Genomic DNA, 16,503 nt, shown 5'->3' with positions numbered 1-16,503 from the left:
ATATTTTTCTTAAATAAATTTATATATTTGTTATATTAAGTTTATTTAACTATTTTGACAATAATTAAAAAATATAAAATAAATAAATAATAACTAAATAATGTAAATAGAATAATTTTAGATTATTTTAAATTAATTTTTTTATTGATTTCTAAATACTTTGTGTTCTTTAAATCTAATCTGATAGATGATTAGTTATATTGATCGAAAAAAAAATGTTCTTGAGTGAGAATTAGTCATAGGGCTTCTTTATGTTTAGTAACACTTACACTTCCAACTCATATTCAGTTAGCCAATAGCGTAGTAGCGTACCATTCCTAAACTTGGCTTTTACTCGGTTGTAAGGTCAAGTGCGCGGCAAACTGTAGCTATAGGCTTCTACTCGGTTGAAAAGTCAAGTGCGTGGCAAATTGTATCTATAAAAGCGGGCATAGGGAAAGCAGGAGTTTTATCACTTTTCACAAACTAACATAAGCAACCACGCACTAAGCCATCAATTTCATTCTCACTCAAATTAAAAATGATGACATGCAAATTGCAGTTAGGGGCATTTGCTAGCAGCAGCAACCATTCCAGGCAGCAAGGAGCACCCAATAAAGTGCGCTCCTGTTTGATGGTTGCCACTGATGATCATCAAGACACCTTTTTTAAGACTAACCTCCCTACCAAATTGGCCAAAACTTATGTGCCTACTATAAAACCCTTATTAGAGAAGGAGCTGCAAGAGAGTAATAATAATACTGATGCCCCCATCATTAACTCCGGTAAATTTGGTAGGTTTGGAGGCAAGTTTGTACCTGAGACACTTGTAGTTTGTTTGAGCCAGCTTGAAGCTGAGTTCAACAAGGCCCTACATGATGAAGCTTTTAAGGTTAGAAAATTCACGTCAAGCTAATAAGCTTCACATGCATTATGCATGAACAACAATGGAAATTAATGAGTTACGTTTCGTTTCGTTGTTATTGTGGAATGCAGGCAGAGCTAGCAGAGGCATTAAAAGACTTTGCAGGGAGAGAGACGCCACTGTATTACGCGCGGCGGTTATCGGAGTACTACAAGATGAACAACAATGGAAAAGGCCCTGACATATACCTCAAGAGAGAAGATCTCAACCACGGTGGCTCCCACAAGATGAACAACGCTCTTGCACAAGCCATGATTGCCAAACGCATGGGTAGAAAGAGCGTCGTGACGGCCACCGCAGCTGGACAACACGGCATCGCAACCGCCGCAGCCTGCGCTAAGCTTGGTTTGGAATGCACAGTGTTCATGGCCGCCAAAGAAATGGAGAAGGAAAGTTCTAACGTGCAGTTGATGAAACTGTTAGGTGCTAAGGTAGAAGGGGTTAATGGAAGCTTCAAGGACGCAGCATCGGAGGCATTTCGGTGTTGGGTGGGAGAAATGGAAAACAGTTACCACTTGACGGGTTCGGCAGTTGGGCCGCACCCGTGCCCGACGATGGTGCGTGAGTTTCAGTCAGTGATAGGGAGAGAAACGAGGAAGCAAGCGTTGGAGAAATGGGGAGGGAAACCAGACGTGCTGGTAGCGTGCGTGGGGACTGGATCTAACGCTCTTGGTTTGTTCCACGAGTTCTTAGAAGACAAGGATGTGAGGCTCATTGGTGTTGAGGCCGGTGGGTGCGGTTTGGAGAGTGGAAGACACTCTTCCACACTCGCCACTGGTGAAGTGGGTGTGTACCATGGAGCCCTCAGCTACCTCTTGCAAGATCAGGATGGACAAATTATTGGACCACACTCCATTGCCCCCGGGTCCGTATTTATCGATCTTATTATTATTAAATGTTGTTGGTTACCTATATTTTTTCTTATTATTATTATTAACTCCTAATTACTTAGTTACTGCATGCTCTTTATTTTTAACCTCAAAGTAATTGGTTCGTTGTTTCAATTTGCAGGATGGAGTATCCAGGAGTTAGTCCTGAGTTGAGTTACCTAAAAGAAACCGGACGCGCCGAATTCTGCGTTGCAACTGATCAAGAAGCTCTTGATGGTAAGGCACATTTCACCTTTATTATGCTTATTGAACACACAGAAATTAATTAATGCTTAAACTCTTGAAGGTTTTTACTTTTTACTAATTAATTGATGATGTTTGGCAGCTTATGAAAGATTATGCAAATTGGAAGGCATATTTCCATCATTGGAGGCTGCTCATGCATTGGCTATCTTAGATAATCTGGTCCCTACCTTATGTGACGGCAGCAAGGTCGTTGTAAACTGCAGTGGTTGTGGAGATAAGGATGCAGCTGTAGTCTTTGATCGCAAATTATTTCATGGAAAATTTTAAGCACACAAAGGGCAAATAAAGAAGAGAGAAAGAAGAGAGAGGGGGGGGGGTTTAAAAGCAAAATAAAATAAACATCCATGTTACGCCATGGGGAAAAATTTAAGAAAGGAATTGATAGAATGGAGGATTAGACAAATAGGAATAATTAATTCATTATTATTTTGTTTGTACCAATCCGTGTATAGTCCATCCTCACTTTGCCATTTTGGCCAAGTTGTATAGTATAAGTATAGTTGCTTTAATAATTTCTTCCCCCCATATGAATTGAAATCGTATATATGTTGTCTCCTTAAGCACAACTTTTCAACAGCCTCATACAATGCAAAAAATCTTTGATAAACATTAAGTCTTTGAAAAATATGATATATGAGCAATAAACTTCAACGAGCTAATTATAATGTAGTAATTCCATAACTTCATTTTTATGTTCCAAAGATTTAAGGTTTGTTAGTTTTTTAAGAAAAAAATATTTAAAAAAAAATGTAAATTATAGCTTCTAAAAAAATATTTTTTATTTTTTTAATACTTTTACTTTTATTACTAAAAATTTGTCAAATACATTAAAAAATAAAAAAAAATCTTTTTTCATTAATTTTTTTTATCAAAATAATAATAATATGGATGTTCCTATTAACCAAGAAAGCTATACTACAAAATAGTAAAAAAAAAAAAAAAAAAAAAAGGAAACGTATAAAAGGAGGACATAGAAAATTTTTTCCTATATGTTAATTTTTTTTAAAAAAAATCAAATGGTGGTAAATTAAATCTGGTCAATTCACAAGCCCTAAAATTTATTTAAATTTTTAATATCTAAGTAGAATTTAATTGATATACACTAACCTTTATGCTTATCCAATCAAATGCTTTCCTTAATAAGAACGAACAAGACTTTTGAATGGGTAAGCTACTAAACCAAAACATTTTCTTATATAGCAATACATATGCTTTTACTTTATTGAATGTCTATGTTTTTCTATATTTTTTTATTTTTTATATATACCTATTAAACTAAATCATGATTTTTTATAAATTGGGATAATAGATAACGAAAAAATACAAATTGAGAAGCAGCAATCGAAAACAAAATGAGTAGTGAAACTAATAAAAATTGTCGGAACGTAGAGTTTTATTGAATTCAATGAATTAAACGTGTTTATTGATACAGTAATGCAATGTAATTTTGCTGATAAATGAAATCTACTGCAGAATAGAGCACTAACAACAACAACTAACAGTATTTGACGGTAAGAAATTAGGAACACTACTAGTGCAACTATAGCTATACATGATTCAACTCTACCTTAAAAAATATTAGTAAGTCCTAATTAAGGGTGCACAAAACGGATGTTTGGTTGACCCGCATTCTTTTTCACTTACTACTCTCTTGGTAGGTTCCCTGCATACACAAACGAAACAAGGAAGAAGAGTAAATAATAGCAGTAGTAAGCTAATATAATGTAACTAAGATCATATATAAAAAGCAAATACCTATTGATTGAGGACATAGTAGAGTCAAAGTCAGATCTGCATTTGGAATGAACAATGGGCCCTAGTTGATGTCTGTCCAGGGAGGCCAAAGTTGTTCCCATGGGTGCCTTAAGGTATGTGGCTCCTCTATACATCCACTCATCCATTTCGTCGCTGTAAAACTCATCGAAGCCTTCTCCACACAATGCACATCGACTCTGATCCTTTTCAGCAGGAACGCCTAACTCTTCCTCATCTTTCATTTCCTCTGTATCCTCGGGAGCCAACGAACCCTGGAATCGATTCCTTTCCCGAAGCCTCTACACCACTTAGCCACATGCTCCCACTTGCAAACCATTTTTGAGATCCCTTCTGCTTCCGGCTTTTCGACATTCGGTTCCTAGTCACATGCCAATCCATATGTCTACTGTGCTCATCTTGCCTTTTGAATCGGAGACCGCAGCTCGTGCATTGTTTAGGAAGATCACCGTATAAGGCACTGATTACACCTTCAAGATATCTGGATCGAACTCCATCCCAATAAAATCCTAAAACATGAGTTCATTTAAATAACTATCCCAAATCAACAAACTAGAAAGGGAGGGAAACTAATGAAAGTATAGTTACCAGTACGGTGGGTGGATTGGTGGGTGGATTAGTTACTGAGATCACACCGTGGTTCACTAGTGAACTAATCAAATTAAGATATGCAGGTGGTGGTTGACTTGTCACCGAAGCATCGGCATGGGGATGAGACATCATTTGTGATGGAGCAGTTGGAAGGCTTGGATGTAAAGGTGGCAAGGTTCCCCCATGTAAATGTAAACTTTGGCCCTGCATATCAGGTAATGGATTTGAGATGGGCGTACTTATTGGGCACCATGACTAATTTGTGTTGAAGATGGAACTTGAGGTGGAAGAAATTGTAGTTGAGGAGGTTGTCCATGATTTTGCAGGTTAGAGGAAATTGGTCCAGGTTGATTAGGCAACTGGTCATGTATAAACAGAGTTCTATTTGGACCATGACCCACATTGGTGTTATTATTAACGTTTATTGGTTCAAACAGACTCCTAGGACGTTTTTGCAATGAAAATGCTGGATTCAAGCCGAAAGGACGGGTAGCATGAGCATTGACAGCAGGGGGAGCAGCCCCAATATTAAAGGGGTACTGTGAAGAATTAGATAGATCATTAGATAACTTCCTTTTCCTGGAGAATCTAACACTTGATTGCATAGAACTGCTGTTTCTACTACAGTCTACTAATCCTGGATTCATATCTTTCCAATCAAACTCCTCTTCTTCAGTGTCCTGCCATGATGCCAATGAAAACTTGCTCCCTAAACCATTTTTGCCAGGCTGCTCCACCAACAAAAGCTTAGTACTAGGAATTTCACAGCCTTAATTTGTCACAACTATATGCCTCAATAAGAGCTCTTGGACTTTGACGTTGTTGTTCATCATTGAGATTATAAGTCTTGGAAGTTTGAAATATGTTCCAACCATCACTAGAAAATCTATTTTGCTGTCATTCATTCAACCCTCTTTCTCTTGTATTACCTACAGTTTCTGTTGAGTCCAACCTATCACCACCAACCTATGACGATGAAAACCAACACACTGTCAGAATGCAGCTTATCTGTCTACAGGATCTCTCTTTCTATTAAGAGGTATAAACAGACACCTTTCTATTAAAACAAAAATTTGGCGACCACATCATTCAGGTTGAAACACACAATATATATATATATATATATATATATATATATATATATATATATATATATATATATTATTTTCATCAATCATGACAAATAGCCTTAACGTATCAACAAAATCACTGATATTTTTGCATACAACACATATTTCACACAAAAGCTTACATTATCCATAATTGAACTAGAGTGTTTACTCTGCTGGCTGACAATGATATTGAGATCGGTAATGATGGGGTTCACATTGGAGGTGAGTTCTGACAAGAGCCCATGTGTCTGAACAATTTTTTTGGTAGAGAAAGCCTTGAGGTAGGCTTGGCGTCGTGGAAGTAAGGCGTTAAACCGGCTGACGAGTATGGAAGGAGAAGGCTCGTGCATGATACCATTCTCCATTTGTGGGCAATGGAAGTTTAGAGAACTTTTAAACTTGATGAAGGAGAACTGGAATTATGTCGAATTAAGAGAAGATGAGATTGGATGAGATGTAAACGGGATTGTGGTCTCTAAATAATTATTTATAGAAGTCTAGTTAAAATTTGCTCAGGTTCAACAACAAATTTAATTTATTCAAAATTGACACTGAACCAGTGAAAGAACAGGGTCGAAAATTCGAAGGGAGCTCACCTGGTTGACTGGTTTCGAGACGCGACCAAACAAGAAGACAATGACCACCACCACCACCCGACGGAGTAGATGCTGCTTGACTGGTTCCGTCTGCTTCTGCCGCCGATGAAGCGAAGCAGGGGTACGAGACTGCGACCACGAGCTTATGAGTGCGAGACCGAGAGCGAGGGAGTGATGAGTGCAAGACTGAGAGCGAGAGAGTGATGAGGTGAGGCTGTGAGAGACTGAGAGTGACAACTGACGAGGTGAGGGGAGAGATGAGAGAGTGACGCGGTGAGGTGAGGCGGTGGAGTGTCGAGAGAGAAGAGAGATGAGGCTGGGGGTGGGGGTGGGGGCTCCATTCAGATTAGGAGATAATTAAATATATAAATAATTTTTTTATTATTAATAAAAATATAAGATATTTTAAATTTATTATATTTTATTATAAATAATTTTGTATATTTTAAATATTTTAAAAATTTTAAAAAATTTTATAAATATTAAATATTACATATTACATATAAATATTTTTATTAAAAAATATTTTTTAAATAATATTTTTATTTTTAAATATCAAATTTTTTAACAAATTTTAGATCAGGCCATACTAAATAACAAGACAGATTTAATACATAAAAAAAAGTTTATAGTAGGTCAAATTTAGACTAATTAACTACATGATAAACCAGACCTATTAAAATTAAAGCCTAACCTGTTTCTATTTCTAATTCTAAGTCCCTGTCACCCAATACTCTATGTTGTTGTCGTGCGTGTCAAGTCAGCATACCTTCGGATCTCCATAATCATATGAGCTTGCAGTAAAGGAATTCTTTGTTAATAAAGTTAGGTGGAAAAATAAAACCCTAAAGATGAAGGATTTTCACCAAAAAAAGACAAAAAAAGAAGTTTGTAGTAGTAAAAGCATATTAGAATTAGGTTATTTTTGTCACTTTTACTCTGTTAAAATATTAGTAGGTAACCCGCGCATTCGCTCAGTCTTAAATAGATTCTTTTCAGTTAATTTTACTTTTAATTCTTAGATTCTAATTAAATACAAAAAATTTAATTTAGTGTTACAATTGATAATAATGACTATTCACTTGTGAACATGGTCACAAATTTACGATATAAATATCAGATGATTAAACATATTTGGAATGAAAAGAGAAAAAATAATATAATTTAAAATTTAAAAACATATAGCAATTTGGTTAAAACTTTTGTGATGAAGTCAGTAAATTTCTTAATATGCTTGCATAATAAATTACTTATCTCTAATAACACAATTTTATCCGAATATTCTCATTAACTATTAAAGACCATTCAATTCTTTTTCAATAGCTATTAATTAAATAATTCTTTTCACACACTGCTTACAAAATAAAAATTATATTCTAGCTATTAAAACTAAAAACTAAACATCAAGCATCTCACTCATCCATATGCTCATCAAAATTATAATTCGAATCTTTTAGAATAGCAAGTTATTGCTTATCTCTGATAGACAGACCACTACCATATTTAACACTTGGACTATGTAAACATTTGGTACTCTGATTAATAACATCCTAAATAACATGAAAAAAGAACTGAACAATAATCTTTAGTATCAATATCTACTCATATACTTCATTGATTATACAATTTTATAGAGATCACCTTGCATTGTGGATCCCTCAAACATGCAATGTCACTTGTTGGGTTATTAACAGAAATCTGTATTGTTTTAGAAATAGATAAGTTAACACATATATAATTAACTTACATTAATAGTTTCAAAAAAGCTGAACAAAAAATAATTTAAATTCTCAAACTATAGAAACTACGTGTATACCAAATGACTTGATTTGAAAACAAAAATTGAAAACACTTGCAGTCACAAAATTATTTGAGCTTGAAACAGCATTACCCACAGATTAAAAATTTAGATGGAGGCAACAATTTGTTTTCTAAAGGAATATGAGAATCATCACTAAATCAACAAAATGTCTTTAGACAGTAAAACAGGGGTAAAAGGCAAAAAAGAAAAATGGTTCTATAATTATTGTTTAGATCTCAAAAAGATAAAATTAATTTAAAAAAAAAAACCTTAGTCATGCTACATAATATCAAGTAATAATATATATAAAATCTGAAATACAATGTGTTATATGAGAATATAATTATAAAAAGATAAAAAAAATACAAATATAATATAAAAAAACATAAATATAGTAATAGGCATAAATCTAGATTATCTCTTACTACTCAATTTTTGAACTTAGAATATATAAATTATAAATTATATCACCAAAGCAATCAGTAATATCTAAATTTATACTCTATTTTATATCACCAATTGCATGTATTTAATTTACATAATCACTTAAAGATATTGGTTGAATAGCTTCTTCTACTATATTATTTTTCTAAAATAAGAATTTTGAGAGTTGAAGCAGAGCTGAATAGAAAAAAAAAACTCTATCACAATAACTGATCTAATTAGATTAGTCTCTTTCTCTCCACAAAATAACTGCAATTCAAAAGATAATTTTTCAGTTTTTTAGTAATGTAAGAAAAATTTGATAATTCTCGTATTGTAGAATAAAGAACACAAAATCAAAGCTCATTCGTTCATATGCCTGAAAGGTCAATACAAAGAACACAAAATCAAAACTCATGACTCCATACAATAAAAAATCAACCAATTATGTATATATCACGTTCTTGTTATGCACATTTAACAATCCAACATTTTTTTCTTTCATTCACTTGCATATTGATCATGTTTTCAACTTAAACAAAGAACAACAAAAGAACATATTTATAGAAAATTTTGATGCATTGGTTAATCGTAAAGCAAACCTTCCTCCACTAATGCCTTTTTTATAAACAAGGAAGTGTTATGTCCAAATCAATAGCCGTAATGATGAAGCAGCAAACAATTAGGGACATCAAAAGAGAAAATTGTAAAAATTATATTACGCATCTTGTTCATGGATCTAACTTTAAAATTCAAGTGAATCAAAATAAGTATTAATTAACGGAGAACACAAAATTATACTGACAAATAGCAACACCAATATTTCTTTTCAATGCATACAAACAACATTTGTTAATTACTCAAGAGATAGAAGTTATTGGAGATAAACTGTTCAAACAAGTTTAGATAGGAAACACGTGCTTTGAAAATCAACATTTCCCCCATTTGTAGTAGGACGTAAATCACCCCATAGAACCAAAGTAGAAAAAATTGGATATATACATTGGGGCCGTCATCATTATTCACACATGAAAGAATAATAAATCTAAAGATGATACCAAAATTTTTCATCATAATTCATAACAACTTAATAAAGATTACAACCAGAGAATCAAACTTGGTGCACAGATGAATGAGCTTATATTAAGATCAAAGGTTTTTTGATTGCTTATTACTATCCTCACGCACAATCTTATATAGGAACTATTAAGGGTGTGAATGGGTCGGGTGAAGTCGGGTGAAGTCGGGTTTGATGTGACCCAGACTCGACCCGAAATATATACCGGGCCTATTTATTATTAGACCCGAACCCGGCCCTAAACCCGATGAAACCTATACACTTTCGGGCCATGATTATACCAGGTGAAAACTGGGCCGTTAACATTACATTACTTTAATACCTTCTTATAAGCTAGCATGTGAAAATATCCAAATTTCTAAGACTCCAACCATTATTTGACATGGTAAAATTCACTTAGAAAAATATAACAAGAACCAACTCTTCTCTGAAATTAAAGCGTAACCATAATCAATACCAATATTGTCTAATAACACCAAATATTTAAATCAATACAAATAACACAATATTATGCATTAGTCTAAAATCTTATGCATTTTAAACATAAAATATTAACTTATAGTCTTATAATAACTAATAACACAAAATATTAAGGTTTATAATACTTAAATTTCACATAAGAATAGCCATCATCCATCACAAATAACACAAAATATTAATTGTGTATGATGACCGGGCCACCGGACCGAGTTCGGGTGACCCGAGCTATGCCCCGAACCCGACCCGAAATAATGACCGGGTCTATTTTTGAGACCCTTACCTGGCCCTAGACCCGGTGAAATCACACCTAATTAGCCCCTAAAATGTTTGGGCCAGGCCGAATCGGACCATGCACATCCCTAGGAATTATTCACAAAATCCTAATTTCTAACACAGATCCAATTTCAATCGATTTGTATTGCAAGACTCAACAAACTCATACTTCCAAAAATTCACCTTCATCATCACACATTAAAAATTAAAAATTAAGTATTTCATTTACAAATTTTGCCTTCTTTTTTTTTTTTTTTGTTAAATTTCTGATCATTAAAATTTAATAAATTAAAGTAAACTTTAAAAGTATCAAATATACACTACAAATACACAAGATTAAATGATTTTATTAAAGAGAAAAAAAAATTTAAGTTACACTATTCTTTCTTCAATTGTATGTTAATTGTTAGTATTAGTTAGCAAAACCTTTCTTCAGCTAATACATTAAAAATTCAAGTAGCCAAACACCAGAGTAAGCAAGAAAGAATAATCTAGAAAACATCAAACCATATTCAATTATTCTTGAACCATGACTTTTGAAGGATGGTTTAATAACTAATACCAATTTAATCAAAAGAAATTTCAAACGAATTCAGCACAACCAAGTAAAAACAAAAAAGAATCTAGTATCCAATATTACACGACTTTAAAGCTTTTGTCATTGATAGTTAATTTTTTGAATGCCACAAAAATAAGAAATAAAAGACATGAATTGAGATAAAAGTTCTAACTCAAATTCTAAACACCTATAAAAAAAATTCAACATAAAAAAAACCAGAATTCAGAAATTTAAATCATTAAAAAAACTAGAAAAGAAGATATTTGAACGAGAATGAGAAAGAAGAGTGAACCACAAGTTAAAAGATGTATATTATCTATTTAAGATTCGACTTGGAAATATCTAAGAAAAGAGTAAGACTGAGGACAATTTCATTAATTATAGAAATTTGAATCAATCCTTTAAATATTTAAAGATATTCATCATATTAAATTATTTAATATATTAAAGTATTTAATAAATTTTATTTTTTTGTATGAAAATATTTTAGATACTATTTACATGAATAAATTAATTTTAATATATAAATTTTAAGCATTTCAATAATATGATTGAAATAGTTATTATTTAAACTGACTTAAATTATCTCGATTAATTTTTTTTAGAAGTTTTGAATTTTGATAAGAATATTGTTTCTTAATTAATAGTTACGTGGTATATGTGTGTAAATTAATATTATAACAAAAATAAAAGTTAATTTTTTAGAAGAAGGAAAACAAAAAAATTAATTTGTTTTTTATGTCATAAATATTATAACAAAAATAAATTTTTTAATTGAGTGAGAGATATAAAACTATTTTTTTATTTTTTATATTGTTTAAAAAATTTAGTTATACACATATTAATATATGATATAATTTTTTATACTTTTATTTAAAAGTGCTATATTTTGTATAAATTAATTATTTTAAATAAAATATAATTGATAAGATATATAATTTGTATGAAATAATAGTTCAGGTAATCAATAGAAAAAAACATTATATCATCATAAAGCAAAGCAAAAAAATTTCAATTTAAGAACACCCTATTCTTCACAATTTTTTTTGCTTCGGTTATAGTCAGATGCCTGATCCCATTTTCCTTCAACCATCTCTTCCCCAGCAAAACATTCTTGCACTCTATTTTCATTCAATTTCAATAACTTAAAACCTTCATTTGATTTTAGAAAAAAAATTTCTGGTCTCAAACACCACATCTCAAATACTCCAAATTAAATAAAATACCCATATCACCACTCACGTTCAATACCTAACTTCCCCCACTATATCCCCCCATCTAATTTTTTTTAAATAAAATAAAAAAAATTTTTAACTGTAAAATAAATTAATCTATTTTCATTTTTTAGGATTCAATTTTTTTTTAAGGTACGCTGACTTGACGCGCACAACAACAACATAGGATATTAGATTATTAGGTGGCAGAGACTTAAAATTCTATAAATAGTTATTTAGAGGTCACAATTCTGTTTACATCTCATCCAATCTCTTCTCTCAATTCGATATAACTCCCGTTCTCCTTCGTCAAGGTTAAAAATTCTCAAATTCTATTGCGCACGAATCAGCTACAATACAAATGGCGAATGGTATCACGCACGAGCCTTCTCCTTCCATGCTAGTCCGCCGGTTTAACGCCTTACTTCCCCAGTGCCAAGGCTACCTCAAGGCCGAAGAAATTGTTTGGACGTATGGGCTATTGTTGTCAGAGCTCACCTCCAATGTGAACTCCATCATTAGCGATTTCACTATCATTGCCGGCCAACAGAGGAAACACGCCAAGGGCATCGCGGATGCCATTTGCAATCGGATTCTTGAGGTCTGTCTCCATTGCTGCAGAAAGTTATCACCTTTTCGCACCATTTGTAACGAAAAAACCCTACTTTTATTGGGGTGGAAAGTTATCCCTCTACGGGCGTTGTTTCAATTTTGGCAGTTATCCATAAATCAGCATTTAAGTTTTATTTTTCTTTCCCAATCCTATTTTATATTTTATTTTTTATTTGCTTTAGGGTCTCATTTGATTGCCAAAACGAGGAAAAGTCATTACTTCCAATTCCAATGGGCTTTATCGTTCCATCTGTTCTTGCCTTTGATTTATTTGAGCGAGAGTTTAACCGCGAGAGAGAATGGATTCTAAATTATTAATTATTATTATTCGACTAAGAACAGAGAATTTTAGGATAACATAACTTTTCGGATAACTAGCAACTGGCACATGAATCCCATAGAAAGGACCAAACTAATCTTAAGACCCAAGAATAAAACAACGCATTTCAGGTCTTGACTGAACTGGAACGAAATTCGAAGAACATGTGTTAAGTTTTAAGGTTTATCTTGTCAATAAAGTCTCAATCCTTTGTTAAGATTGAGTTTCAGAGATCACTTTTCCTATTGTCACATAAAAAAAGAGGCATGATGACAATTGTTTGTAAAGAATGACTTTTTAAATGTTACTTTTGCTCCTGAGTTCTAAATTAGCAAATAACGATGATATTCTGTCAAGCATTTTTGCTGATATTTGTATAGTAGAAAATTAGTAAAGCTAAGCTATAATATTATTTAAATCTCGGTTGTTTACTGCTAGGTGCCTGCTGATAAAAAAATTCCTTCTCTCTATCTTCTGGACAGTATTGTGAAGAATTTTGGCCAGGAATATGTTAAACACTTCTCTTTACGTCTACCTCAAGTAGGTCAATTAGAGTATGGTTATTTCTATTTATATTTCATGTTTATTTTATTCTTTTATTGAAAGATTGAAACAATTTTATTGTGTGCCAAGGTTTACTGTGAGGCATACAGGCAGGTCCAGCCCAATCTGCATTCTGTTCTGCAACGTCTCTTTGGTACCTGGTCAAAGATCTTTCCTCCCTCTGTCCTAAGTAATATTGAAGCTCAATTGCAATCTTCACCAGCAGTTAATAATCAACAATCCTTTGCTAATCACCTTGGGGCATATGATTTTCGTGGACCGATTCTTGGGGCTCATGTTATTAAACCACAATCTTTGCAGCAGATGGAACACTCTAGTTCAATTATGGATAATGTAAGTTTTTGTGTGAAATATGTGTTGTATGCAAAAATATCAGTGATTTTATTGGTACGTTAAGGCTATTTGTCATGATTGATGAAAATAATATATATATATATATATATATATATATATATATATATATATATATATATATATATATATATATATATATATATATATATATTGGGTGTCTCAACCTGAATGATGTGGCCGCCAAATTTTTGTTTTAATAGAAAGGTGTCTGTTTATACCTGTTAATAGAAAGAAAGATCGTGCAGACAGATAAGCTGCATTCTGACAGTGTGTTGGTTTTCATCCTCACAGGTTGGTGGTGATAAGTTGGATTCAACGGAAACTGTAGGTAATACAAGAGAAGGAGGGTTGAATGAATGGCAGCAAAAGAGATTTTCTAGTGATGGTTGGAACATATTTCAAACTTCCAAGACTTATAATCTCAATGATGAACAACAACGTCAAAGTCCAAGAGCTCTTATTGAGGCATATGGTTGTGACAAAGGCCGTGAAATTCTTAGTACTAAGCTTTTGTTGGTGGAGCAGCCTGGCAGAAATGGTTTAGGGAGCAAGTTTCCATTGGCATCATGGCAGGACACTGAAGAAGAGGAGTTTGATTGGAAAGATATGAATCCAGGATTAGTAGACTGTAATACAAACAGTAGTTCTATGCAATCAAGTGTTAGATTCTCCAGGAAAAGGAAGTTATCTAATGATCTATCTAATTCTTCACAGTACCCCTTTAATATGGGGGCTGCTCTCTTTGCTGTCAATGCTCATGCTACTTGCCCTTCCGACTTGAATCCAGCATTTTCATTGCAAAAACGTCCTAGGAGTCTGTTTGAACCAATAAACGTTAATAATAACACCAATGTGGGTCATGGTCCAAATAGAACTTTGTTTATACATGACCAGTTGCCTAATCAACCTGGACCAATTTCCTCTAACCTGCAAAATCATGGACAAGCACCTCAACTACAGTTTCTTCCACCTCAAGTTCCATCTTCAACACAAATTAGTCATGGTGCCTTAATAAGTACGCCCATCTCAAATCCATTACCTGATATGCAGGGCCAAAGTTTACATTTACATGGGGGAACCTTGCCACTTTTACATCCAAGCCTCCCAACTGCTCCATCACAAATGATGTCTCATCCCCATGCCGATGCTTCGGTGACAAGTCAACCACCACCTGCATATCTTAATTTGATTAGTTCACTAGTGAACCATGGTGTGATCTCGGTAATTAATCCCCCCACCAATCCACCCACCGGACTGGTAACTATACTTTCATTAGTTACCCTCCCTTTCTAGTTTGTTGATTTGAGATAGTTATTTAAATGAACTCGTGTTTTAGGATTCCATTGGGACAGAGTTCGATCCAGATATCTTGAAGGTTCGTCATGAAGGTGTAATCAGTGCCTTATACGGTGATCTTCCTAGACAATGCACGAGCTGCGGTCTCCGATTCAAAAGGCAAGATGAGCACAGTAGACATATGGATTGGCACGTGACTAGGAACCGAATGTCGAAAAGCCGGAAGCAGAAGGGGTCTCAAAAGTGGTTTGCAAGTGGGAGCATGTGGCTAAGTGGTGCAGAGGCTTCGGGAAAAGAATCGATTCCAGGGTCGTTGGCTCCCGAGGATACAGAGGAAATGAAAGATGAGGAAGAGTTAGGCGTTCCTGCTGAAGAGGATCAAAGTCGATGTGCACTGTGTGGAGAGGGCTTCGATGAGTTCTACAGCGACGAAATGGATGAGTGGATGTATAGAGGAGCCACATACCTTAAGGCACCCATGGGAATAACATTGGCCACCATGGACAGACATCAACTAGGGCCCATTGTTCATTCCAAATGCAGATCTGACTCTGACTCTACTATGCCCTCAACCAACATGTATTTGCTTTTTATATACGATCTTAGTTACATTATATTAGCTTTACTACTACTATTATTTACTCTTCTTCCTTGTTTCGTTTGTATATCCAGGGAACCTACCAAGAAAGTAGTAAGAAAAAAAGAATGCGGGTCGACCAAACATCAATTTTGTGCACCCTTAATTAGGACTTACTAATACTTTTTAGGGTAGAGTTGCGCTAGTAGTGTTTCCAATTTCTTGCCATCAAATACTGTTAGTTGTTGTTACTAGTGCTCTATTATTGTTCGGGTGGGAGCCCCGGCAATAGATTTCATTTATCAACAAAATCACATTACATTACTGTATTAATAAGTACGTTTAATTCATTGAATTTAATAAAATTTTGCGTTCCGACAATTTTTATTAGTTTCGCTACTCATTTCGTTTTCAATTGCTACTTCTCGATTTGTATTTTTCTAGTTATCTACGATCCCAATTCATAAAAAACCGTGATTTAGTTTAATAGGTATTATAAAAAATAAAAAATATAGAAAAAAGACATTCAATAAAGTAAAAGCATATTATGAAGGTGCGTTTTCTCGTGGTTATCTTTGTCCCATAACTATAGTGGCTATAAGTGATTGAAAAATCAAAATAAAATACATGAAAGATAGAATGTTTGCTGACATAGTAAATTTTTTTCTTTTTTTTTTTATCTTAGCTTCTCAGCATCAACGAAATAATATACTAACAAAGAAGAAATGTGGGTCAGAACAAGAAAAAACATCATCTAATCATATAATTTCTCTGTTATCAGATTTGGTTTGTCGCTACAAGTAATAACCTCAAGTCGGTGAGGGATGTCTTCTTCTACCTG

At 33.6% G+C, this 16,503-nt stretch overlaps 3 protein-coding genes across 3 annotated transcripts; 2 read left to right on the top strand and 1 right to left on the bottom strand.

Moving 5' to 3' along the window:
- Positions 1-443: 443 nt before the first annotated feature.
- Positions 444-2,600, top strand: LOC112749907 (tryptophan synthase beta chain 1). The gene is made up of 4 exons (XM_025798338.2): positions 444-871; positions 976-1,769; positions 1,916-2,010; positions 2,120-2,600. The coding sequence occupies exons 1-4, from the start codon at positions 521-523 to the stop codon at positions 2,305-2,307; spliced, it is 1,428 nt and encodes a 475-aa protein (XP_025654123.1). The 5' UTR covers positions 444-520; the 3' UTR covers positions 2,308-2,600.
- An 815-nt stretch (positions 2,601-3,415) lies between these two features.
- LOC112749906 (uncharacterized) lies at positions 3,416-12,553 on the bottom strand. The gene is made up of 6 exons (XM_072217795.1): positions 12,439-12,553; positions 6,113-6,447; positions 5,657-5,929; positions 4,402-5,370; positions 3,796-4,322; positions 3,416-3,703 (listed from the first exon to the last, which is right to left on the bottom strand). Exons 1-4 carry the CDS (start codon positions 12,551-12,553, stop codon positions 5,302-5,304), a joined length of 792 nt encoding a protein of 263 aa, XP_072073896.1. The 3' UTR covers positions 3,416-3,703; positions 3,796-4,322; positions 4,402-5,301.
- Positions 12,554-13,759: 1,206 nt separating this feature from the next.
- Positions 13,760-16,369, top strand: LOC112748070 (polyadenylation and cleavage factor homolog 4-like). The gene is made up of 4 exons (XM_072217794.1): positions 13,760-13,768; positions 14,081-15,010; positions 15,126-15,664; positions 16,348-16,369. Exons 1-4 carry the CDS (start codon positions 13,760-13,762, stop codon positions 16,367-16,369), a joined length of 1,500 nt encoding a protein of 499 aa, XP_072073895.1.
- Positions 16,370-16,503: the final 134 nt, after the last annotated feature.

The sequence above is a fragment of the Arachis hypogaea genome, chromosome 15, assembly GCF_003086295.3.
Source record: "Arachis hypogaea cultivar Tifrunner chromosome 15, arahy.Tifrunner.gnm2.J5K5, whole genome shotgun sequence".
Taxonomy (NCBI): Eukaryota; Viridiplantae; Streptophyta; class Magnoliopsida; order Fabales; family Fabaceae; genus Arachis; species Arachis hypogaea.
This window is presented reverse-complemented; position numbering and strand designations above follow the sequence as displayed.

Excerpts from the sequence above, each read along its gene's own strand:
- LOC112748070 (XM_072217794.1), top strand. Across the intron at positions 15,011-15,125 it reads TGAACCATGGTGTGATCTCG|GATTCCATTGGGACAGAGTT; the intron begins GTAATTAATCCC and ends CTCGTGTTTTAG. Across the intron at positions 15,665-16,347 it reads ACTATGCCCTCAACCAACAT|CTTCTCAGCATCAACGAAAT; the intron begins GTATTTGCTTTT and ends TTTTTATCTTAG.
- LOC112749907 (XM_025798338.2), top strand. The coding sequence starts at position 521 with ATGATGACATGCAAATTGCAGTTAGGGGCATTTGCTAGCAGCAGCAAC. Across the intron at positions 872-975 it reads TACATGATGAAGCTTTTAAG|GCAGAGCTAGCAGAGGCATT; the intron begins GTTAGAAAATTC and ends TGTGGAATGCAG. Across the intron at positions 1,770-1,915 it reads CCACACTCCATTGCCCCCGG|GATGGAGTATCCAGGAGTTA; the intron begins GTCCGTATTTAT and ends TTCAATTTGCAG.
- LOC112749906 (XM_072217795.1), bottom strand. The coding sequence starts at position 12,553 with ATGGAGACAGACCTCAAGAATCCGATTGCAAATGGCATCCGCGATGCC. Across the intron at positions 6,448-12,438 it reads TGATGGAGTTCACATTGGAG|CCCCCACCCCCACCCCCAGC; the intron begins GTGAGCTCTGAC and ends ATCTGAATGGAG. Across the intron at positions 5,371-5,656 it reads CTAGTTCAATTATGGATAAT|GTTGGTGGTGATAGGTTGGA; the intron begins GTAAGCTTTTGT and ends TCATCGTCATAG.